This window comes from Perca fluviatilis, chromosome 1 (assembly GCF_010015445.1).
Source record: "Perca fluviatilis chromosome 1, GENO_Pfluv_1.0, whole genome shotgun sequence".
Lineage (NCBI taxonomy): Eukaryota > Metazoa > Chordata > Actinopteri > Perciformes > Percidae > Perca > Perca fluviatilis.
The window spans coordinates 39,110,527-39,134,883 of NC_053112.1; the positions used below are offsets into that span (position 1 = coordinate 39,110,527).

At 42.6% G+C, this 24,357-nt stretch overlaps 2 protein-coding genes across 14 annotated transcripts in view; both read left to right on the forward strand.

Moving 5' to 3' along the window:
* Window positions 1-11,611, forward strand: part of ctnnd1 (catenin (cadherin-associated protein), delta 1) — a 29,431-nt gene extending 17,820 nt beyond the window's left edge. For 6 of the 12 annotated variants that reach the window (XM_039804622.1, XM_039804562.1, XM_039804554.1 and 3 more), the window contains 12 exons: window positions 745-862; window positions 1,615-1,771; window positions 2,935-2,952; window positions 3,220-3,285; window positions 3,544-3,671; window positions 4,699-4,849; window positions 4,998-5,193; window positions 5,380-5,576; window positions 7,727-7,774; window positions 7,943-8,025; window positions 8,906-8,960; window positions 9,428-11,611. In XM_039804622.1, coding sequence (XP_039660556.1) covers window positions 745-862; window positions 1,615-1,771; window positions 2,935-2,952; window positions 3,220-3,285; window positions 3,544-3,671; window positions 4,699-4,849; window positions 4,998-5,193; window positions 5,380-5,576; window positions 7,727-7,774; window positions 7,943-8,025; window positions 8,906-8,960; window positions 9,428-9,486 — 1,276 coding nt within the window. In that variant the 3' untranslated portion in view covers window positions 9,487-11,611. Of the gene's footprint in view, window positions 1-744; window positions 863-1,614; window positions 1,772-2,934; window positions 2,953-3,219; window positions 3,286-3,543; window positions 3,672-4,698; window positions 4,850-4,997; window positions 5,194-5,379; window positions 5,577-7,726; window positions 7,775-7,942; window positions 8,026-8,905; window positions 9,001-9,427 lie in introns of all 12 variants that reach the window. The other 6 variants (XM_039804597.1, XM_039804604.1, XM_039804571.1 and 3 more) reach the window with 6 other exon arrangements.
* Window positions 11,612-11,735: 124 nt separating this feature from the next.
* Window positions 11,736-24,271, forward strand: LOC120561483. Of its 2 annotated transcripts, XM_039804656.1 has the most exons (8): window positions 11,736-11,927; window positions 13,191-13,306; window positions 13,405-14,450; window positions 14,823-14,930; window positions 15,948-16,449; window positions 17,207-18,667; window positions 18,698-19,258; window positions 23,348-24,271. In XM_039804656.1, the coding sequence occupies exons 2-8, from the start codon at window positions 13,204-13,206 to the stop codon at window positions 23,785-23,787; spliced, it is 4,221 nt and encodes a 1,406-aa protein (XP_039660590.1). In that variant the 5' UTR covers window positions 11,736-11,927; window positions 13,191-13,203; the 3' UTR covers window positions 23,788-24,271. The 2 variants fall into 2 exon arrangements, with proteins under 2 accessions (XP_039660590.1, XP_039660589.1); XM_039804655.1 differs by having other exon boundaries at window positions 17,207-19,258.
* Window positions 24,272-24,357: the final 86 nt, after the last annotated feature.

Here is a 24,357-nt window from a genome sequence, read left to right on the forward strand (position 1 = left end):
AGTACAACTTAAATCTGAAGTTCAGTAGAGCTGTAGACTTTAACACCTATGCTACATTGCTTCATCACGCCTACAACCCTGTTTGTCTCAACACGAGGCTGACCCACATAGGTCCGATGACTTGCTTTTGTCCATGTGCCCAGCATTCTACACGAGATGCATATCACAAATACCCAAGATACCAGTGAGCTCCATGATCAACTCCCATTGTACAGTATATGTGGCAACATGTAAATAAACTTGTGAACTATGCAGTGAAGAGCAATCGGTGGCCCCTGCGTTGGAAGGGAATGTGTCCAAGTATTGTGCAAGAGGGCGTGCCTGTCACAGGGCAAAACCGGCCAGCACAAAAGACAAAGGTTTTCTCCCTCATGTTCCTTTCTTTACATGCCTTCTACATCACTGAATGAAGAACTAACTGGGTATCAGTTTTCCATCCATCTAGTCCTGTTAGTTCACTAAGCAGGACTGAGTCAGAGAGCAGCTGAAGAAATTGGTCCAGAGCTGTAACTAGATCCCATCAAACTGTACCCTCTTTGTAAACCAGTAAATTTAACAGGGCTTTCGTTTAAACAACTCGAGCATTGTGTGCTGGAATCCTTTTGTAGTCACTAAAATGGACTCTTTCCTGTCCACTTTAACCTCTTAACTGCCTCAGTTATTTCTCCAGCCTTTGACGCTGCTAATCCATGTTTTGTTGACCATTCTTGTTTCTCCTCTCCTCAACTCTCCACTCGTCTAAAGAAATGTGAGTTCAGAGCGAAGCGAGGCGAGGAGGAAGCTGAGGGAGTGCACAGGATTGGTTGATTCGCTCATGTACATTGTCCAATCCCAGATTGACTGTAAAGACGTCGACAATAAGGTAAGCGGAACGCTGCTGTATTTGACATTAAAAGGGAACTTAACCAATTTTACACGTCGGCCTGTTTACAGGTCTTTGGGAGCACCACTGACTAATGTGAAAAGTCATATACGGTAAATAGCTGTGGCTCCACGGCGGACTGTGTCTGATAAATTGTCTTAAGTAATGTCAGCGTCGGGGCGGCCTCTAGCTCACCCAGTAAGAGCGTTCGCCCCATGTTGGCGGAGTCCTGCAGCGGCCCGGGTTCGAATCTGACCTGCTGCCCTTTGCTGCATGTCATCCCCCATCTCTCTCCCCCTTTCAGGTCTATCCACTGTCACTTGTAATAAAGGGAAAAGCCCCCAAAAAATAATCTTAACATTTTTTTTAAGTACACACGCACACAGTAATGTCAGCATTGGTGGGGCTTAAGACTACAAGTTAGGAAAAAAAAAATCTTGGGGTGCTGAGTTAGAAAGAAGTTAGCTTACCAACATGAACCACAACTGCATTGTGGGTAATGCATGGAATTAAAAAGACTATCTCTGGTTCTGCTGCATCGATTTTGATCCTTTTTTTTTTTTCCAAAAACTGTCCATTGTGAGTGTTACAAGAGTGCAATGCTAAATCGATTGAGAGCTCTTTTAAACCATGTAATTAATTAAATTAAAACAAGGTTGTGTATGATTGCAAGTAGGTGATGTATCTGCAGTAGGAAACTTGGCAGATGTATTGTGTTTTAATCATTCTTCCTTTCCCCCATATCTTTCCAGTTGATAGAGAACAGCATGTGTCTGCTGAGGAACTTGTCCTATCAGGTGCACCGTGAAATCCCCGGCAGTGAGCGCTACCAGGAGGCCGCGCCCCTCAACCAGGGCCCCGCCCCTGCCAGCCACAAGGGCGGCTGCTTCAGCTCCCGCAAGAGCAAAGGTCAGAGAGAGAGAGAGAGAATTTGTTCAGTCAGTAGGAGGAACATTTGTGATGATGTCACTGTTTCACTAAACTGATACTGACACACACACACACACACAAAACCACTCGCTCACACAGGAATGTTAGCAATTTCCCCAACTGCGAGAAAGCTCATCCTCTCTCCTGCTGCTCTCTGTTTGTGTTTCACTGAGAGTATTGATTTGTCTTTTCTCAACTACAAACCCACTTTCTCCTCGGTCTACTGTTTTGTGGCTTTGACCCTATTATTATTATTATTATTATTATTATTATTATTATTATTATTAAATCAGTTTGCATCAGTCAACCTTTACATGAATACGTCCGATAGAATTCAAAAGCACCGTTAGGGCTGCAACAAATTATTTTCATTACTGATTTAATAAAACCGAGAAAAGCAGAAAAAACGTCACATTTGAGAAGCTGAAAAAAGTGATAATGTTTGGCATTTTGCCTTGAGAAATGACTGAAACGATGAATTAAAATGGTTGCGGATTCATTTTCCGATGAGTGACTTAATTGATTTGACTAATCGTTTTAGCTCTAAAATAATGCAAGGAAAGATTACTATTAAATAGCCAGAAACGTTGGATGATAGCTACTTTTTAACAGCAATCTGTACAAAAAATGTGTTTGCTTTGCTGTAATCGGACGTTTGAATGGCACCAGACTAGATTTTGTATCGTGATATAACTGACAGTACCATATGACGGAGAAGATCGCATCAGAGCAGCTGCTATGCAGGACAGATGTGACACTCATTCTGGGAGCATACAAGAAACGTCTCCGATCAGTTGATATCCGCTTATTGTTTTGGTTGTGTGTATTATCGTTTTAGGTGTGTTGTACAAAAATGACCACAGCAACAAACTGTGTGTGTGTGTGTGTGTGTGTGTGTGTGTGTGTGTGTGTACTGTATATAAAATGGTTAGACGAGCTGCTGTGTCCCTTGATCTGCTTTATTTGGCATACTTGGCATGACACATTGCTGATTTCTGAGTGGTGGCAGCAGGGCTGTTAGGATGTAAGCAGGTGTTAACTGGGTGGCTCAGTTATGGCTGCTTTCCTCTTACTTACTGTCAATGCTTTCTCTTCTTCCTGTTCTGTCTTTCTCTTCTCTCCCCTTTCGTGCTGGGCTACAGATGAGTGGTTTTCCAAAGGTAAGCTCTTTACCGCTCTATGACTGCACTTTGCTTTGCTGTATGACCGCACGTTGTTGTCGTCGTAGTAGTAATAGAATAGCTGAGCTAACCGGTCAGTGTAACGGTCTTTAGTACTAACACGCACGCCTCATGCATCTCAGTTTGTTGGTCATAGCATATGTCTAAACAAATTAGACCAACTGTACTAACTGTAGAACTCATTTTCTAAAATAAATGTCATGTTTAGATTCGGGGTGTTTCTAAAGCGGTGATGTTTGATTCCAGGTAGGAAAGATGAGGATGCAGCTGCAGACACAATAGACATTCCAAAGAGGACCACACCTGCTAAAGGTAACTTTTTTTTATTTATTTTTTTTTTTTTTTACTGGATTCATCAAAAGCGCAGAAAAAAAAAAAAAAAAAACATTTTTCGTAACATGTGTATTTGTCCTTCAACCTCCTTTTGTCCATCTTCCCTTCCCCTTCACACCCCCCTCCTCCATTTCTTCTGAATATTCCCATCAATACTCCCTGCTCTCCGTACTTGCTTCTCCACGCTTCCCCTCCTCCTCCTCCTCCTCCTGCCCACTTTCTTTTTCCGTCCTGAAGGCTATGAGCTGTTGTACCAGCCAGAGGTGGTCCGCATCTACACCTCTCTGCTGAAGGAGTCCAAGAACCCCACCGTGCTGGAAGCCTCAGCTGGAGCCGTTCAGAACCTGTGTGCTGGACGCTGGACTGTGAGAACCGCTATTCATTATTCTATTAATCCATTTCACCAACACTCCCTGTGCTGAGTAAACGCACTAGCTGGGTGAAAAAACTATTCCAGATTGTGCGAATCTGAACAAAATATACAACATGCCAAACAGAGCTCGTAAGACGTCATTCAAATCTAAAGATGTTTTGGGAATGGACTAAGTACACATTAGTGCACATCCTTTTCTAAAGTGCTTACTCGGATACTTACCACAAATTACTGTAGAAACTGTCATCCCCTGGTTAAAGGAGGCATGTCCAGTCTTGAATGACAGTTTCTTAGTACTGTGGCTTAAAGGTTAAGACCGTGTAAGATTAGTGAATGGAATAATCCGGGCAAATGGGAGTTTTAGTACTAGTTGGCTCAACCCTTCAATAAGTATCCTTGGGAAATGTGCCTAATGTCTTACTACCTCCAATATTAATACAATGTAATAATCAGAGTCACACGGAATCTGCAGATGCTGAATTTTCAGGAGATTTTTCAAAGATTTTAAACAAATTAAAATAAAACTCAGAATGTTAACAAACCCATCTCCACCCCAAGCAGAAAAACAGCAGCTAAATTCCGTAGATTTTCATTCTGGTGAAAAAACTGCAGATTCCGTTTTGGGTCTGATAATAATTTAGGTTCCTCTGGACAGGATTATGTACAACAAAATGCTGTAACTATACTGTATGTCTTCATGCAAATGCACCCAAAATCTGTGCTTTGTGCACTTTTTTTTTTTTTTTTATGGATCTAGTTGCAAGGGGAACCAATGTTTGTATCATCTGACTCTATTCTCAAAGGGAAACCACTTGGAAAATAACTATGCAAAGGTCTGTTTGTACACTCTAGTGGTAGAGGGCACTTGTAAAACAGCGATGTGTCCACTCAGGGGGAGCACTTTTGGCATGTGTCGTCAAATATTCGGATTAGGCTGTGTCAGAAAATACAACAGTCTATCCAAAGTTGGAGTAGTTAGTGCCCCGATTTAACGGAAAACCCAAATTGTGTCTGTTTAGTATGGCCGATACATCCGCGCCCTGCTGCGGCAGGAGAAGGGTCTACCCATGATGACTGAGCTGCTGGCCCATGGCAACGACCGCGTGGTCCGCGCCATGTCTGGAGCCCTCCGCAACATGGCCATTGATGCACGCAACAGAGATCTACTAGGTGAGACTTGGAGCACTCTGGGGGACTGAGCTAGTCGGCCTGTGACACAAGGATATGTTGTATCAAGAGGATAGTGTCAATCTTTAAGTGTGTTTTCAATTGTTATCACTTCTTCTTCTTCTTCTTCTTCTTTGTCATGTGTTATCAGGTAAACATGCGGTGCCTCACCTGGTGGCCAACCTGCCCGGCGGTGGTCAGAGTCAGCCGGTGCGAGCGCTGTCAGAAGAGACGGTAGTGTCGGTATTGAGCACGCTCCATGAGGTGCTGGGCTCCAGCCTGGAAGCAGCAAAGAGCCTCAGGGCCTCACAGGGAATCGAGAGACTGGTGCTCATTAACAAGGACGGGTAAGGGCTAATGTTGTTTGTTTTTTTGTTTTTTTTTAAAAGATAATATTCCTGTCCATTTCTGCATGTGTCTCACCAGTTGAAACTGACGTTTTGAATTACTTGTCTTCATTATGCGTGCCTTTTTTCAGTCCTATCTTCTAATTCCCTGTCTCTGCCTCTGCCTCTCCTGTCCACTGGGGTCAGCAGTAATCGTTCCGAGCGGGAGGTGCGTGGGGCCGGCCTGGTGCTGCAGACGGTGTGGGGCTACAAGGAGCTGCGGCGCACTTTGGAGAAGGACGGCTGGAAGAAGACAGACTTCATGGTCAACCTTAACCCTCCCAGCAACAACACCAGGGCCAACGGAGGATATGAGGACAGCACTCTGCCGCTCATAGACAAAGGTCAGGAAGCAAAAGGGAAACGCGTGCGTGTGAAGTGTACTGCTTTGCAAAGGCCAAATATCTCTGTGCTCAGTGTCTCCTGTCTTTAAGTCTGCTGTCCAGTTAAAGTATTGTTTTGTAATAATAGCATATTATTCTGTTGATGTGAACCAACATTTTGTCACATTTAACTGCAAAACACAACAACAAAAAAATCACGCTTTTGTAATTCAGCATACGACATACTGCTAGAAGTTAAACTGTTAGGGGTCAGATGTATAGCTTTAAATTATAAAAAATAAGTTTTTTACATTATTAATTTTACTTTGCACACAGTCCAATTCTGATTGCTCTAAAGACTGATTTAAATAGAATATTGAGTGTGCACTTTCAATAGGTCTTTATGTAAGGCATTGAAAAGCTCCAGTTCTAGTGTTTTTTGAGCAACACAAGTCTAGTACTTCACTTAAATGTCCTCTAAGCGATGTCACACGTTTTTTTAGGCTACAACATTTTTTTTCACATACAGTAAACGTCTCCTCACTATCCGCTAGCTGCCTGTCCCCTGAACACACTGTAAAAAACGTCTCCTCACTATCTGCTAGCTGTCTGTCCCCTGAACACTGTAAAAAAACGCGGTCTCTGTAGACAGCCCGGGCTCCACAAACACCAACGAAAAAACAAACTGCGCCAACCTGCACCACCAAACATAATAAACAGTGTTCCAGCCAATAACTGACAAGAAGGATTTGGTGGTGGGGGGTTGGGGGGGGTTAGTGCGCGGAAGGGAGGGGGAGGGGACGAGATGAGGAGGAGAGAGGGGCGAGCTAGCCTCGGTTTTGTTTTGTTTCGAACGTCAACAAGAAGTGCCGTTACCCAACATCGCTTAGAGCACCTTTTAAGCGTTGGGTATACTCGAGCGCGACACCGTGTTGCGACGGACGTGCATGCTCGTAGCGCGCCATCTACGGCGGCCCGCGCACTACGAGCATGCACAGAGACAATTATGCTTGCATTGTTCACTGCAGTATTCTCCGAAACACTGCATAAGCAAAAAGTAGTAGAGAAGAAGACACCAGAAGTAAAGGACTGTTGGCTGCCTGCTAACAGTAGTAAACGCATCCATGTTAAACACAGACGTGCCGCCAAACATTACATTTATCTCCTCTAATCATTAACGTGACTGTCGATAATCTCCAAATCAAAATGACTGTCTGTCTGCAACATGTTAAGAACCCTCTTTCCTTGAAGCCGTTTTTTTTTTTTTTTTTTTTTAGCTTTGACAAAATGATCTCTCATGTTTTTCCACACTCTCCAGCAAAATGTTTCTTCTCCCAGTGTGGTGTCTCTCTGACCACATATCTAAGGCTGTTTGACTCCCTGTGGTCTGTACATAGAGAATCATACAGATGTTTATACAGACAAACTTGCTCTTCCCTGCCAACCGTGAAAGCGCAGCGCGCACAGCAGGCACACAGCAGGCACACACACAGTTAAAAAAATTCGGAGGTGCACGACCACACGCAGCAACAGCTTGCGGAGCCTTCGCGCTGGAAACGACAGCACCTCGCGCCCGGAACACCGCGGCGACCATAAATTAAGCTTTAAGCTCCACAGAGCTCTGCTCCAAATTCTACAAATGTAACTGTGGCAGTGTTTCAAAGAGTCAGCGCTCTGTGTTTCTATGTACTACACTTGATAAGTTCATATTATATGACAAAAGGCTGTTTGCAGACATTGGAGAATGGAAAAGGATTTGCAATTAATTCTTGCATGTTTGTCTCAACCTGCTTGGCAGACATTTTAAGGGTTTACCACAGCGGGGCATTTTAGATAAATCTCAACTCGGGTTGTCAGTCATCACGTTTATGTTAAAATACAGTATCTCTCTAATATGTTCAAAAGATCTTTTGAAGTCATTGGCACTGACATTAAAGTTTCCAAATCCCACCCATCACACACCAAAGAAGCATAAACTATAGATTTGCAAATACTAGCTGGCTCATGTCTGACACTTGATACTATTACTAAACACTAACACACCTGCACACTATTCTACCTTTGGCAGGAGATGGTCCGGCTGTTCACACGGTCTCTCTGTGGGAGGCAAACCTACTTATAACTACGTACTTTGATTTGATTTGATTGTTTTTTGTGTCTTTAATACACAGGGGGCAAAGGAGACCGCGAAATGATTCCAATGAATGACTTGGGACCAGGCAAGTGTGACAACAGGGGGCACACACACACACACACACACACACACACACACACACACACACACACACACACACACACACACACACACACACACACACACACACACACACACACACACACACACACACACTCTCTCACTTTAACGTATGTTTCTCCTCTTTATTCAGATGCCTACTCCACACTTGACCAGAGAGGGAGAAGGAACACTTTCGATAACACACTCGAACCTGCTGACAAAGATGCAGTACAGGTAAAAAAAAACGGGCCACATGCACAGCACACGCCTCTTTTCACACACATAACCCTGCATGACTGCACTTTAATGAGAATGACTCCACTACATACTTCCTGCATCCCCTTACTTACCTTCCCTAGCGTTTCTAGGAAATACTAATTTGTGAGACGGCGGTATGGTACAGACGTGATCACGATTTTCAAAAGTATGTGTTTAAAAACACACTTGCTGTCGAGCCGCGCTTCAAAGGATGGCACTTTCTGTTATCTCATCATCTGCTAATACCGTTTGCCTCTGCATCATCTCTGTGAAATAATTCCAGTCCATTCAGGAGAAGTCTGTGTGGAGTCTGTGTCGTCACAAAGCCGAATAATGTCTTTTTGGACTGGATATTGATGCACGCCACAACCTAGCTGAAAAGATAAAAATGGTTGAAAATATGAAACTGGTTAATCATGAGCAAGAGACACACACACACACACCTTTTAATGTCTAGATTTCAGGATGATACACCGACCCGTATCCTCACACTTCCTGCTAAAAATATTAGTGTGAACGGACGTGCTCTCACACACACCCACAGACAGCATGTTGATGCATGTCTTATTAAAGCACTATAGTTGATCTGTGTCTTGCACATCATTTCTTATCTGTGTTCTCTCCCCCCCGAAACACAACCTAATATTGAACTAACCTCATGTAACCCTTATTTCTCTCCACTTTTTCTCTTGCTTTTCTTTTTCCCATTTTCTGTCTCCTCACCTTCTCCTTTGGGTTTTCACTTAATCCCCTTAATTCTGTATTCTGTATGTCACCTTTGGTCTCTTTCTCCTTCTCTTTCTTTCTCTATCACACACTCCTACTCTTTCTTTTGGTCTCTCTCTCTCTCTCTCAGGGAGGGATGTATGGGGAGAGGCAGGCCTCTTTGCCTCTAATGGATTCTTACGATGGTTAGGCTACACCCACTGTCACACTGCATGTCAGCGCATGGTATGTGTGTCCCACCAGCTGCTCCTCTCAACTCACCGCATGGCCTAATATCTTAGTTGTGTATTTTCTGTGACATTTCTGTGTTTAGCAGTGACCAGTGTTGTCTATGAGCTTCCATTGTACTGTATTTGGACTGTTTTTCCTCCCCCTGCTGGCGAAAAGTGTCAAAGAATTATTATTTTTTTTGGTTCTTCTGAGATGTGATTTTTATTTCATTTCTGTCTGCACAGTTTGTGTGATTTTTGTCTTAACGCGTGACGACTTTGTTGCCAGTGGCCACTATTATGTATTATTTTTTTTTCTTTCTTCCAAGCCTCTGCTGTGAATCTGAATTTTACATGTCATTTTTCCCACCTAGGCATGAACGCCTCACATTAGCCGCTCCACATGATCAATTTCCACACTTTTGCCTCTTCTTCTCTTGCAGAAAAACTGATTGTGTGCATCACAAGACGACAGCCTCCTCCCACCTACTGCCCTTGCTGAACTGACAATTGGGGACCACTACACTACCGATGGGACTAAACGCCATCATTTAGACTCTACCCTTCTGCCCCTCTTCGCTCTTTTGCAGCTTATCTTCTTCTCTCTTTCCCTTTAGTTACATTCTTCTATTGCATCTGACAAACTGATGAAACCACACAGACAACCGGACGTGGACCTCCGCTCCCTGTGGACAACCGGACGAGACACTATGACCACTTTGTGCTCTGCGAGTCACTGCACTCCGAAAACTCTAACCACTCAATCAGATACCATGGCCGCAACACTACATCTCCGCGCTACACTACAACACTACAACTTGCCCAGGCAACACTAATTCTCTCTTCGACGAGACTGTGGCTTCATCTGAGAACTTTTTCTGTTTCTTGGAGGTCGGAGCGTAGCCGTAGACCAATTCAACTAAAATAGAAAGTTGGGATCAGAACAGGACACTTTATAGTGAACTTTTACATAAGTGGCTATTATACTCTGTTTCGAGGAATTCGAGGAAATGTCTTTTTTTTTTTTTTTTTTTTCTTCTCTCTGATGGTTAAATGCTACAACAACAAAAAAAGATTTCCTACCACTGAGAACCGATGTTTTATGATCTAATCAGATATGTGTAGAGCTTCTGCTTCTGTTTCGGTAGTGGTTGTTCCTTTTCTTGCTTTGCTCTGTACCACAGTAATGTACACGTGCCAAATGACACTGCTACTGCTGCGACTGCCAATACTGAATGCAAGAACTGAATGCAAGAACTTCACCCACTCAAGATTTCTACAGCAGCTACACTGAAAACTGTCATCTGCTTTGTTTTGTGTGCAGCTTGTGTCTGTGACAGTCCATCGACAAGATGCATGCTGCATTTTTTTCGTTTTGTTGTTTTTTTTTGTATTTGATTGTGATCCATAGATATAAAAGGGTGGAGGGCCCAGTATGGATATCCCTACAGATGAAAATAGAGCAGACAAATTGTTGTCCATCGGTTTCTAAAAGTGATGTTTCTGTTCAATGTAAGCCCCTTTGTAATTCTTGGGAGATATCACAGGAGTCATGGGTTGAATTTACTGACATCTGCAGTTCTGTAGTCTTATGAATGTGTACATACAAGACTGTCTCTAACGGCACCTATGTGGGCTAACTGGAGTGCCTCGCTCTCATGCAGGATAGTTCTGATGGGTGTGCCCAACGTGACATGGGTAACCAATCAAGGTGTCTTTTTTTTTTTTTTCTCAGCAGGTTACTAGTTGGGAATATTGTATATGGAACTCATCAGTTTTCTATTCTGCAAAATAATGTAAAGTGTGACGGGTTGATTCTTGTTATTGCAATTGGTTTTTTTATAAGGTATACAACTCTTGAGTTCTGTATAATTTACCTGGCTTTAAGACTACAGAACAGTACATGGGAGAAGACACAGTATTGTCTGTTTTTTGCCTGCATTTCTTCTCTTCAGTGCTTGTTCTGTAGAAGAATGCATATTCTTAGTGCTGAGTGAGATGTAGATACTTACTGAGTGGATGATTAAAAGAAGCACTAGGGGTGGTATAATGTGTTTTTTCTTTTTTTCAACCTTTTTGTTTTCCATGCCAATTGAAACATGACAGAGGATGCCTCGTTTTCTCAAAGTAACAAGATGCCTTCAAGAGTGGACAGACTTAAAGACAATAGAGGAGAGCAAGGGTTTGTGTTAGAAAATCACAGTGTAAGGAGGCATAGACCAGAATTTGCTATTAAAAAAAAATAAAGTCGAGAAAAATTTTAAAGCACATTTAAACTATATATATATACAAGAGAATATTTGTTAATTTGAATGCTTTTATGTATTTTTTTTTTTATATTGATTTGGGTTTAAATGTTTTGGGGTGCTCTTGGTGAATGCATATGCAATCAGTTTTTAAGTTTTGATTGAAAACATTTAGTTTATGTCTTAATTAAATGCAAAACAAGTTCGCTTAAAAAAAACAAATCCTAACAGTCATCAGATACTGGAACACTAATGGGAAAAATCTGATTCTGGACTACACCCTAATCTCTGCCTTGGCTCTTAAAAGTTGCACATTCTCATTTATGAATGAATCATGTAACTAGCAATACTGTTTTTAATAAAAAAAAGAATTTCTCAAAACTTGTTTTTTTCCCCTCTTGTTTATCACACTATTTTATAATGAATCCGTGAGGGGCAGTTCATAATGGAAATGGGCCCTCGACCTGTGCTACAAAGCAGAACAACATTCTTTGGTTATGTCAAGGTGGTTTTCCTATTGTCATTCGACAGAGCGGTCGGTAGGTGGCGCTTTAAGTTTGCGGCTCACTTTCAAATGCGACAACAGGGAAAGTGTTAAAGCAATGCTTCTGTTAGTTTAACGCTAGTGTCGTCGTTTAAAATACAGTTAATTGTGCTAAACACCTGTTCGTGCAACAGACGTATTATGCTGCTGGTGGTAAGTGTCATTTTTAAGCTAATGCTAAATTAGCGTTAACGTTACCTCCGTTTAGCTGCGGAGCGTTAGCGTTAGCTAACATTGTCAACTCATTACCCTTGTCTTGTTTTCCCGTCACCCATGCTACTTTTTGTTTTTCTGGGTCAAAATTTTGAAATTCAAACTTTTCAACATTTTGTTATTTTTTTCCGACACACTCACTTTTACCGATGTTTTTGTCGATTTCTTTTCCTGCATTTTTGACGCTTTTTCCGACATTTTCTTTTTTTCAATGCTCTTTTTTTTCCCCTTTTCCAAATGCTATAGAATTGAATAAAACGCCCACATTCAATGAAAGTAGTGAACGGATCATGTATTTTACAAGTGAAGAGTAATAGTTGTATGGAACCAGCCACGTTATTTTCTTTGACAATTTGGTTGAAAGAAACCCCAAATTTCTAATATAGAAACTTTTTGAAAATGGGTCAAATTTGGCCCGAGGACAACAGGAGGTTTAATCACAGGGAGTTACACTGTGGTCAGTTCAAACGTCGACATTTGAACCTCAATTCTTATGGGCTAAAGTCACATTTATCAAGCCATTTGTGAATAAGTTGGACATGCAGATTTGTTGAATTTGATGAATCTTATCCATCTTCTTTTTTTCATTTGTCTGCCAACTTGTAGCCACAGTGACCAGAAGACGTTGAACAGAAAATAGAATAAACGAAAGCGGGCAATATGACAGCTAACCCTTTTAAAAGTAAAATGTCATTCAGACATTTAACATAAAGGTCACCGACACGGACATTGCGCGAACGCAGTTGGGCTACTCCACGTGCTGCGCCTGCAGCCTGCTCAGAGTCCAAAATGAAGGCCGATAGTCATACACCATACGACCCAAGCTATGCAGAGTTGACCCTAGGCGATGTTGATTTTGCAAAGTCGAAGAGTGACTTCATATTTGTACCAACTTTATTTTAATACAGTCACAGCACTCCCTTTTGCATTTGTGGGGTAAAAGTTGTTTATAAAAATCTAGTGAAGAACGAGGACAGACTGAGGCATTTCGTTCAAAGTGGTGCAAACAAAACGGGATAAAACACATTCAAACATTAAAATGAGGCAACTGATAAAACAGTGAACAGGTCGATTTTGTAAGCGCATGGGCCCACCACTGGTACCAACAGTAGTAGTTGTACTTTTGTGCGTCTTTCACGGCAAATGTAACCATATTTCTGTATCTGTCATCCCCACCTCTTATGTCCTCTTCCGTCCTCCCAGTGCCCATGTGGACATGCAGCGGTACCGGTGGCCAGGTTTTAAGATGCAGCTTCTTGGAGAGCTGCAGAGACAACAAAACAATGCCCAATTCTGCGATACCCTGTTGCAAACCGAGGGTGAGAGTGAGCTGTGTAGCATGCTTAAGTTTTAAATTCAAGGGTAATAAAAAAAAAAAATGAACCACTTTTTTTTTTTTCTCCTACTATTTGTAAAGGTATTTCAGTCCCAACCCACAGTTGCATCCTTGCAGCTCTCAGTCCCTACCTGTCTCAGAAGCTGTCCGCCTCCCCGTCTCCTCCATCAGGTCAGAAGCGCCAGATCCAGCTCCAGGCTTTGAAGGCCCAGACCCTGCTGAAGCTCGTTGCTCTTCTGTACTCTGGGAAGCTGGAGGTAAAAGGAAGCGGAGAGCAGAATGACGTGCTGTCTGCAGCCCGCCAGCTTGGGATCACAGACCTTGTTGAAGGACAGGAAAAGGGAGGGGGGGAGGAGGGAGACCCCCAGGAAAATAGTTTAGGGAGTTGCAGAGAAAAGGCAGAAGCAGGCGGAGAGAGAAATGAAAGCGGAGAAATGCAGGATGCGCAAGTTCAGACTGAAATGGCTGAAAAGAGAGCTGCAGATTCTCCGATTGAAAAGAGAAGTTATGTATCCACAGGCACACAGACTGTTAGAGCTGGTGAAAAGATGGTGGGCAGTTCTTCTACTCAATCTGGCCAAACTAAACATCCAACCCCAGAGCCTGCATGCTCTGAAGCTCAAAGTTTGGGTTTTTCTATGTCAGTGCAATGCCCAGACGTCACACATGATAAACATTTATTCTCCACTCCTTGCCTACCTTTTTCCAGTATGCACAGCGGAGCACGAAGCGATGGACAGTCTACGTTAGACCGATCCTCTGACAGCGTAACAAATCCCACGTCAACTTCAGCTTTGCCCAGCAGCGCGATGACCCTCCCCATTTCCCTCAACGACGACTCAAACGCCCCAACACCTCAGGAAGACGGCACCAACCAGCAGTCATCTGAGTTTGGGGACAGTGTACAAGTGTTGGCTAAGGAAGGAACAGGATTGGTGGATGGGGAAACAAATGGCAAAACAGCTGAGGATAGAACAAATACAGAGCAGCCAAGCAACAGAGATGAGATGCTAGGAAAGGAAAAAGGAAAGCCTACAGGGAGGAGGCGTACAAATATCGGGATAAAGAACATGGCTAAGATGAAACGGATGCAGACGATTATGAACGCCACACAGATTTCTTTCAAGGTAAGAAGGACGAGTTAATTATTTCACATAGAAACATAACCTGAAATTAAATCTGTTCCAGAGTTAGGTGTGGGCATTGAACCAAAAGCTATATTAGGTAAGATTACAAATTGATTGTGAACCACATCAAAGACAAATTTCCACTTTCTTGTGATGGACAGTAAAGTTTACCAAGCAAAATAACAGCTCAGCAGATGAGAGTCCTGCACCCCCACAGGTTGATCTCATTGCCTGTCATCTGTCTGTAATGAAAGTTTAAAAATGCAAAAAAAAAATAAAAAAAAAAGACTGTCACAACAAATGGGTAGAAAGCCCACTCGTTTTTTTTCTCCTTGGTTTTCATCATCGCCATGTTGTCTTCCCTTTGTTCAGGTGAAGCTGAGGAGGAGGACCAGGACGAGGACCAAAGGAGAAGTGTGGGAGATTGTGAGCATACATGACAGCGATGAGTCATTGTCAGTTCTTACCTCCCTGAAACAGGTAAAGAAGTATGACGGTGAATTTACACACAGACACACTTGTCATCCAATTCACTTGGATTTGATTGGACGTTGGAACCACTGAATCTGCCAAGTGCAATACATATTCAATCATTTGTCTCGGTAATGCATGGCTGTGCAGAGATAGAACACGATTTGTTGTTGTTGTGTGATTGTTTCACAGCATTTACTTAAAAGATCCTACAGCAACAGCAATCAACGTATTATTTAAAGGGACAGTAGCTCATGAACATGTATCGTATATCGGGTAGATAATGGACTTATTCTTTAAAGACACAATGTAACTAAATTAGCTTTGCAAACACAGCTACAAAGCTGGGTCATATTAGCCAATTAGCAGTACTGTATTTGCCAACCCTAATCATTTTGCCAGGGACTGATGCACCTGCGGTTTGGGTGCAATTATTGTGGTCTCTTTGGACCCATTAGTTGTCTCCTATTGCTTTGGAAACACGCACATTAATTGCTGAGTGCCCGGGCCTCTCCCACCAGAAAAGACGAGTGCTTTCAAACACGTTAACTCTTTACATGCAAGTGTCTTATTGAATGGGAAAGGAATGAGATTATACAATGATAGTGTTAGGGGAAATAATAATGTCACAGGCAAATTTATTGTGCAACAAACACTGTGATCCAAAACCACAGATCTGCACTCTGGGGGAAGTGAAAGCCATTATGATTCAAACACCAGGTAAAATCCTAACTTAGTATCTGGACTGCCAGAGCTGCAGACCGAGGCTCGATGGACAGCAGAGGCCTGCACTACGAATCAAGATCATCATGCCCTGGATTTCTTTCACCTAACCTAACAACCGCGGTCCCGCATAACCTGCGTCACCACGGTGGTTAAAGTGATGGTTCGGATTGCTTAGGGATGTCTACAAATTACAACACCGAAAAGAGATACAATAAAGGGAAGACCGCACAAGGGTTAAATGGTTCTGATGAAAACTAAACTTGATCAAATGTATGTGACCTCTTATTTATCTTTCTAAAGGATGGCTCCAACCACAAAAGGCCACAGGCAAGCAGTGAGCCTCCTCCCTCCTGTGTCGAGCATGGCCTCATTCATAAATCAGAGACCCAGAATCTTCAACCTGCTCCCACCGACTCCCCTGAACCACCACCACCCCCCCACTCCAACACCACGTCTGTCTCCCAGCCTCTCTCTAGTGACTGCTTCGCCCCAAACCAAAACGACGGCGTCGAGTCAGTCCCACTCCCCCAGCCTCCTGGCCCTGCAGTGGAGTGTGATGAGCAGATAGAGAAGCTGTTGGAGGACATCATGATGGGCCTGAACATCCTGCCAAACTTGGACAGGGACTGCAAGAAGTCTCATTATCCTCAACCAATACGTGACGGAGCGCCGGCCATTTGCCAGGTCCCCGTTACAGAGAATGAGCAGCCGCAGAGTCCGATGCATGCTGCCGTCAGTGCAGCAGGGTGTGTGTATTACCAGGATTTTGGGACACAAATTGGTCACTCGTCAACAGATGCAGGTATCTAGATCCACTTGTTTTCTTGTGATTTATAAGTTTATCTCCTAACAAGATGTGGAGACCGTTGTCTTTTACAATTGCCTCATTGATAAATTGTAGGTTAATGTGTTGCCTAGCAGTGGCGGTGGGTCTTGCAAGCTGGAGATCTCCTGCTAATGAAACAAGTAGCCATTTTTCATCCAAGGAGGGAGAGATGTGTTAATTAGGATAATGAAAAAGAAATATTAGACATGTTGTGACTCTTTCTCCTTTTATATTCACTAATATAACTTTGTACATGTGGTGGGTGTTGAATCATGAATCAAGATAATTTCAAGTTCTCTATCGCTCCATCCTTTATCGATATAATCCTTTTTTATCTGTTTTTTTTGTTGAGCTGTCCTCTTGTTTATAGTCCAGCGCTTTACAGCTTTTTGAAAAGTGCCCATCACAATTTCCTTAAGTCAGAATAATGGCCTATTCTGTCTGAAAAACAGTCCAAGACCCAAATATAGGCAATTTACTATATTGAGGAAAGCAGAACATGCTCACCATTGAAAAGTTCGAACAAGGGAATATTACTTGAATTACTTAACCGATTAATCAATTGACTAATTGTTTTTTAACTCTTAATTTCAATTATTCTTTTTGCAATGGCTTGGTAATGTAATTTGTGCAAAACACAGGCGGTGTGAACCTTGCGTAACACCAACCGCTTCAAGATATAAGATGATAAATTCAAGATGGATTGATGGCTGTCTTCTCACCTGTTGTACAGGTATCTATTGTTACTTTACAGCTCAGAACCAGGCCAGCTGCTCAAGCCTTTCATCTTTACAGCCGGCTGCTGTGCTAATCCAGCAGCAGCAGCCGAGCTCTCCTCAGTATCACTCCTCTGTCCCAGCCGTGGGACAAAGAGATGGAACCAGCCCCCAGCACATGCCACTGTCCAAAAGTCCAAATTGTCCATATCCTGAAGCACCCACAACAAGCTCAGTCCTACCCACAGCTCTCTACTCCAGCGATCAGAAACTCCTTACCACCGTTACTTATTACCCAGCATCCCAGGACCCGTCTTCACAGGTCAATGAGAACATCCTGCAGCTTTTACCGCTGACGAATGAAAACGGGGGCCAGTCCTTGTATCCTTTACCTTGCATGGATGATTTGCGGCTCCCGCGATGTCTCTCTCCGTTAGAGCAGTCTCCCTCAGCAGCAGAACCCGAGACTACCCTCAACGACTCACCGCACCAAAGGGACAAAATTCCGCCACAGCCATCTCTACACGGGCGACCCTGGCTCACGCTAAACCACGGGCCGCTACAATTTCCTCTCAGTGCGATCACTCAAGGAGAAAATAAAAGCGCGCTTTTACCACAGGATACAAACCTCAGCTGTCGGCCAAAGCAAAGGCCGAAATGTCTGGAGTTGAGCCTACGAAAAAAGGATGCAGCATCCTGGACTGTGGAAGAGAGAGGAGCAATATCTACTGGACATCAAAATGTTTCTGAAGTGAAGTTGTGTCCCGTGAAGATGAAGGAAAGTTTAGAATCTAAACAAAGTGACACTCAAGGTGATGCAGCAGCGTCTAAAAAGAGGAGGAGAAAGCGCACAAGTGAAGAGGATGCTGCAGCGCCTAAAAAGAGGAAGCGAAAGCGCACAAGTCCTCTACGAGAGGCCAGTTCTCTTTTGGCATACCAACATGTGAAAGTCATTGATGGAACAAAGGGTCAAATAAACCTCAGCGTTTGTTCAGTCAGTTTGTCGAGCAACAATGTGCTGGCGAAGGAAAGAGAAATGGCCGCCTCTTCTTCAAACGGGCAAAACAAATTTGCGGGGAAACCCAATGAACTGTCAACCATCACAGAAAGTCAAAAAGAGAAAACCAGAGGGCCTGGGGATCTCAACACTGACCGGACACGGGTCACTACCAGGGCCTTTTTGAAAAAAGCTCAAGAGATGCCAAGTAACTCAGGCATAAAACATGTTTTAAAACCCATCGTCCATAAAGCACAGGTTGTGAATGAACCAGGAGTCTCCAAACGGGGACCCGGAAGGCCACGGAAAAACAAGGTTGAAGAGAGCCCTCCAGAGAGCTCTCCTGCCATTGAAAAAATTAGCCCCCCTGCCATGATTGAAAAAATTAGCTCTCCTGCTGTCGTTGAAAACATGAGCTCTCCTGCCATCATTGAAAAAATGAGCCACAATTTAGAAAAAAGTGGGCTGCAAATTGACAGCAATTTGCTAAAGGAGGACAGTGCAAAAACAAAGAGAGAGTGTAGAAAACGGAGGAGGAATAGAAGCGAAGTGGAAGAAATTCCACTGAAGAAGGCCGTAAGTGCTGAGAGCCCTGTAGAGGCTCAGGCAGACGACAAGAATGACGTGACCCCAGAGGGGAAAAAACGTAGGGCACACAAACGGCCACGGCGGGTCACTCTGAAGGAGTTTGAGAAGCTCATCAAACGCCAACACTCGAGAACAAGGAAGTCCCAAGAAGGCCAGGACAAGAAAACAAGTGGAACTGCAAGAGATGCAGAAAGTGAAGGAAAGGCATGTGGGAGCAGATTTGAAGAATTAACCAAGCAGACGGAATTGGACATTGCTAAGCCTCAGAACACGGACGGGATTAAAGAGTCTTGCGTACTCTTTCATGTCAAAAGTGATAAAAATCACAATCACATTTCCTACAAATCCCAGGAAGATGACCCAAACTGCTCTACTAGTAAGGAGACCAGTTTGTTTGGCGACTGGTCCCATCCGGTGTCTTCCTTTGATGTCTCGGGAGACAAGGGGGCCAAGTTTAAGCAGCCACTGAAGGATCCTGATGAAGGTAAAGCGTTTGTTGTAGTCCTAGTTCGCAGATTTCCAAGCCCTTTTTACTCTGTACAGAGAGTGTAAAATTTGAGAAATATGAAATGAAATATTTACTATGAAATATGGGAAAAGCTAAACTCCCAACAATTGAACCATTGAATCGTTTTCATTTAATTTATTGTTTAGCCTGAAAGAGAACATATTCACTAGAATATGTGTAAGATTAAAAAAAAACACTCAGCACCTGCCCTCTTTGGTTTGGATGTGTACTAAGATGAAAAAAGAACATGCTTTGGTGCTATCTGGTGGTAATATAAAGAATGACACAGTGATGGCAATGAGCACAAGATGCTTGAACTGTTATTTGTTGGGCTACTTTTTGGTCAGGGGCCTTATTTTAACCATCTAAGCGCACGGCGTGAAGCGCATGGCGCAGGTGCGTTTAGGGCGTGTCCAAATCCACTTTTGCTTGTTTGACGGCGGAAAAAAGGGTCCGTGCGCTGGGCGTATGGTTCAAAAGGGTTGTACTTCATTAATCATAGGTGTGTTTTGTGCGTAAGATGCAATAAACCAATCAGTGTCCTCTCCCATTCCCTTTTAAAAGCCAGGTGTGTGTGTGTGTGTGTGTGTGTGTGTGTGTGTGTGTGTGTGTGTGTGTGTGTGTGTGTGTGTGTGTGTGTGTGTGTGTGTGTGTGTGTGTGTGTGTGTGTGTGTGTGTGTGTGTGTGTGTGTGTGTGTGTGTGTGTGCTTGCGTGCGTGCGCATTTTACTAATTTGCTGTTACAATAACAATGAAAATAACGGATATGCTGTGCTATTGACTTTAGACCAGGTTTTTTTTTATGGTCAATGGCGCGTTCACTTCTCACTGCCTCAATATAGCAATACGCCCAGAATGCACCTGAACACACCTCCCTGTAAGACCAGCACGCCCATGGGCGCAGGTGCATTTGCTATTTAAACATCTGTCTTAAACTAGCAAAGACACTTGTGTCAGGCTTTGCGCTGCGCCGTGTGCAAGATAGGGCCGAAGCTGTTATAATAAAGAGACATGCAAATTCAAAAACTTGTTTTAATCCAAATCGCATTTATTAAAACATTTATTTTTTTATTTTAATCAGAATCATATTAATCTTATCAATTTATCAATACGACAATGGAAAAAAATACTCATATGTAAGAGTACATCAGTAAAATGTACTTAAAAGTACCAGCAGTAAAAGTAGTGGTTGTGCATTAAAATGTCCCCCCGGGGCTGATATATTATCTCATGTAACATTATTAGATGGTTAATACTGATGTATTAATGTGTAAGAAGCTTTTAGTCTGGGAGCTGCTTGAGCAGGAGCTAATTTGTGCTACTTTAATATACAGTTGGCTAGACAAAGACTTTTCTCACATTTTAGCATTTTTTTTTTGTGGAACATTGGATAATTTGAACTCTTGGGACTAAAAACAATAATTTAGATTGAACCATTTCAGAAGTTGAGGAAGGAAATGTCTCTCCGGTGGTATTGACGATACAGTAACTCAATCTGAAGCATGCCGAGGAGCACTCAAAACACTGGTTTAATCAGTGTAACACATGTTTGCTTTTATTAAAATCATAATTTGAAAAGTAGCTCGTAACTCCAGTTGTCAAATAAATATAGTGGCACAGTATTTCCCTCTGGATGTTTGTGGAGTAGTAGAAGTGTAAAGTATCCTAAAATGGAAGCTTCAAGTAAAGTAGAAGTACCTCAAAACGTTGACAAGCCCCTCCCGACTCGTTGCTCCAGCTCTGGCCATCTTGCTTTCAGCCCGCGATTAGCCGATTAGCTTTCTTTGATTTCTTCATTGCAGTAAGAGTCACCTTTTCACCAGTCCCTCACAAGTTTCTCCCTCATTTCAAACTTTCTTTCTGCTGCTCGATTACCGTTTTCGGCTGCATATTTTACTACCTGCAGTTTATTTCTTTTCTTTCTCAGTTGTCTTTAGGAGTAGCATTCTAGTTGTCACAAGCCTAGAGCGCCCTCTCGCGGCTGTAGACGGTAATGTTTTCAGTATGAATTAACATTTAAAAACATGTTAAATTATATATATTTTGATATATAAGTCGCACCTGACTATAAGTCGCAGGACCAGCCAAAGTAGGAAAAAAAGTGCGAGTTATAGTCCGGAAAATACGGTAAATAGGACATACATAGAAGCTCAAAATCCCATTGACACCCCTTTTAATATGAAAATCTCATATTTTGAAACTGCTGCTGAAAACGGGCAAATCTCAACAAAGCTAGTTCCTTTGTCACGCCCATGGGTGTATAAAGAGAACGGTCACGCCCCAACATTTACATAGGCTACACAACTGACCTGAGATCAGGTAGTGTTCTGAATCTAGGTCGCGCAGATCTCTGCTATTCCATTACAAAATTCACTTCTGAAACTTTTTTATGCGAGAAATCAACTATGTAAAGCTCAAATATGGGCTGCTTTACGAAAATGGATGGCTAATTGCAAATTTTGTCCGACTGTGTGTCGGAGTTCAGCGGCCGGTGCTGCCTGTGTTGTTGCCTTGCCGCCTGGCCTGCCTTCCTTCACAGACCCCGGCCTGCTGTGAGCTCGAATCAGCTCCGTTATGGCTGGCAGCCCACAGCAATCCAAAAGTCAGTTTTTTGGGCTAATGGACAACCAAACGCCACTGCTCTGACAGAGCTCCAGGGTCTGCAACTCCCCTCTTCCTGCTAGCTAAATTCCCGTTGTATGTGAGTGAGAGCGCGGTCAGCGAGATTGTTATGCCAGCAATTTCTTACCACAGGTTCCAGTTAATCTTATAATGTATGTAATTATAATGTGTTGAGTTATTTAAACAAACGATTGGGGAAATAAATGCCGCTTGTCCGTGAGTCTCATTGATAGAGCCTGCGGCTGGATGTAGCTCTATCAATGAGAGCTAGCTAGCCTCCTCTTAGAATTCCTCTGGAATTCACAAATATTCATTAACTTGAAATCTGACACAGTTGTTAGCTTTATAAAACATTTAGGTAGATGTTGTATAAGTAGTGTGACGAAATTCAAGCTGTAAATATACTCGAATTATGCCGAAAATGAAGCTAACTATCCGTGATTTGTAGCTACACGTAGCTAAGATTGAAGGGACAGTTGCAGCTAACGAAACCCCTAATCTTCACAAATATTCATTAACTTGAAATCTGACACCTTTGTTAGCTTTATAAAACATTTAGGTAGATGTTGTATAAGTGGCGTGACGAAATTCAAACTGTAAATATACTCTAATTACGACCAAAGATGAAGCTAACTATCTGTGACTTGTAGCTAGCTACACATAGCTAGGATTGAAGGGACAGTCGCAGCTAACGAAACCCCTAGCTAATCTTCACAAATATTAACTTGAAATCGGACACCGTTGTTAGCTTTATAAGACCTTTAGGTAGATGTTGTATACGTGGCGTGACGAAATTCAAACTGTAAATATACTCTAATTAGTGTGTGGTTAGTGGTGAGGCAGCAACACAGGCAGCACAGGCCGCTGAACTCCGACACACAGTCTTACCAACTTTGTAATTGGCCATCAATTTTCTTAAAACGTCCCATATTTGAGCTTTATATAGTTGATTTCTCGCTTAAGAAAGTCTCAGAAGTGAATTTAATAACGAAATAGCCCGACAAACAATGTATAACTTTGCAGTGTCTGAAATATGAGACCTGCTGTCGAGTCTCCCATGTGTTTCTATGTAGTTTGCTCAAACCAATCAGCGCATAGCTCATTCTAAATATTCGTGAGCATACCATATTTGGAAGAAAAGCTCTTGTTCCAAATAGAGCCATATTCACAGCATAGTTGAGGGCCTAATCAAATAGCATTTGGGCAATTTTAAGCCCAACCAATGTTACATACCCTATTAGGAGACCTTAAGGAACAGTGTAAAATACCCTATATAATCATTCTATCACTCCTTTAATAAAATGGAGGGGAATCAAATTGTGTCCATGGTCCTCTAAGAATGAAATAAAAAAATAAACTTTGAAAACCCAAAAGCCACATATATTTCCAAAAACAGTTACTCTAGATCATCTTTCTGACTTTTTATTTTTATTTATTTTTTAAGCACAAAAAGCCTGTGATACAGGTACAACACAGCAGACTGCTATCAACGACGAAGGCTCGTCTCACCGGGACCCCCACCTGCCTCAAGAAGACAAAAGGCCTTTGGAGCACGACTTAAAGCTCCGGCTCCGGACGCCCGAGACAACTGGTCCACCTCGGCCACAAACTGTTGGCTTCAGCAAGAGCTCGGGCTGCGATCAAGCAGAAGAGGAGGAGGAGGAGGAGGAGGAGAAGGAGGAGAAGGAGGAGGAGGAGAAGGAGGAGAAGGAGGAGGAGGAGGAGGAAGTGGAGGTGGACGTTCTGTTCTACTCCCCAGACAAAGTGCCTCAGACCAGAGAGTGTGAGAATGGACTCGACAACATGGAAATAACTCCGGAGGAGGAGGAGGAGGAGGAGGAAGACGTAAACGAGATTGATGTAACTGGAGACGAGGCAGAGTAATCATTGTATATGTGCATAGTTTTTACTATGTTGTGTGACTAGTTAGGCAGGCCTAATGTTCTCTCTGTTCTGGTTTTAAGTATGTTCACAGAGATGCCAGACAGTCCATTTTTCTGTGACGCTATGTGTAATAGTTTTTTTATGTCCTTCCTTTTCTGTTTTCACCGTCAGTCGTTTGTCTGCAAGAATCAATTCTGGTTTTGAGCCTTTTATTTAGTTCCATATACAAGGTTCAAGTGGATGTTTAATTTCCATTAATGATACGCCAAAGCATCGATGACAAATAAGAAAAAAGTTCACTAATGTTTACATTTGTCAGTGTTACATTTTCAGTCGTTTGAATGATCAGACTGATTAAGGTAACGGCATTGTGTCACTATAAGTAACTATTAGAAGAAAATAAATCTTGTTTTGAGCCTGTATTTGTAAAGCAGTGTTTTGTGTAACTTTCATAATTATGGTTTATTAAAAAGTTTAAATCTGACGTTATTTATTTATTTTTGACACCCCTAAATGTAAGTAAATCCAGGAGAGGGCGCACTGGCTCTGCCTTCCGTTTAAATCCAACTT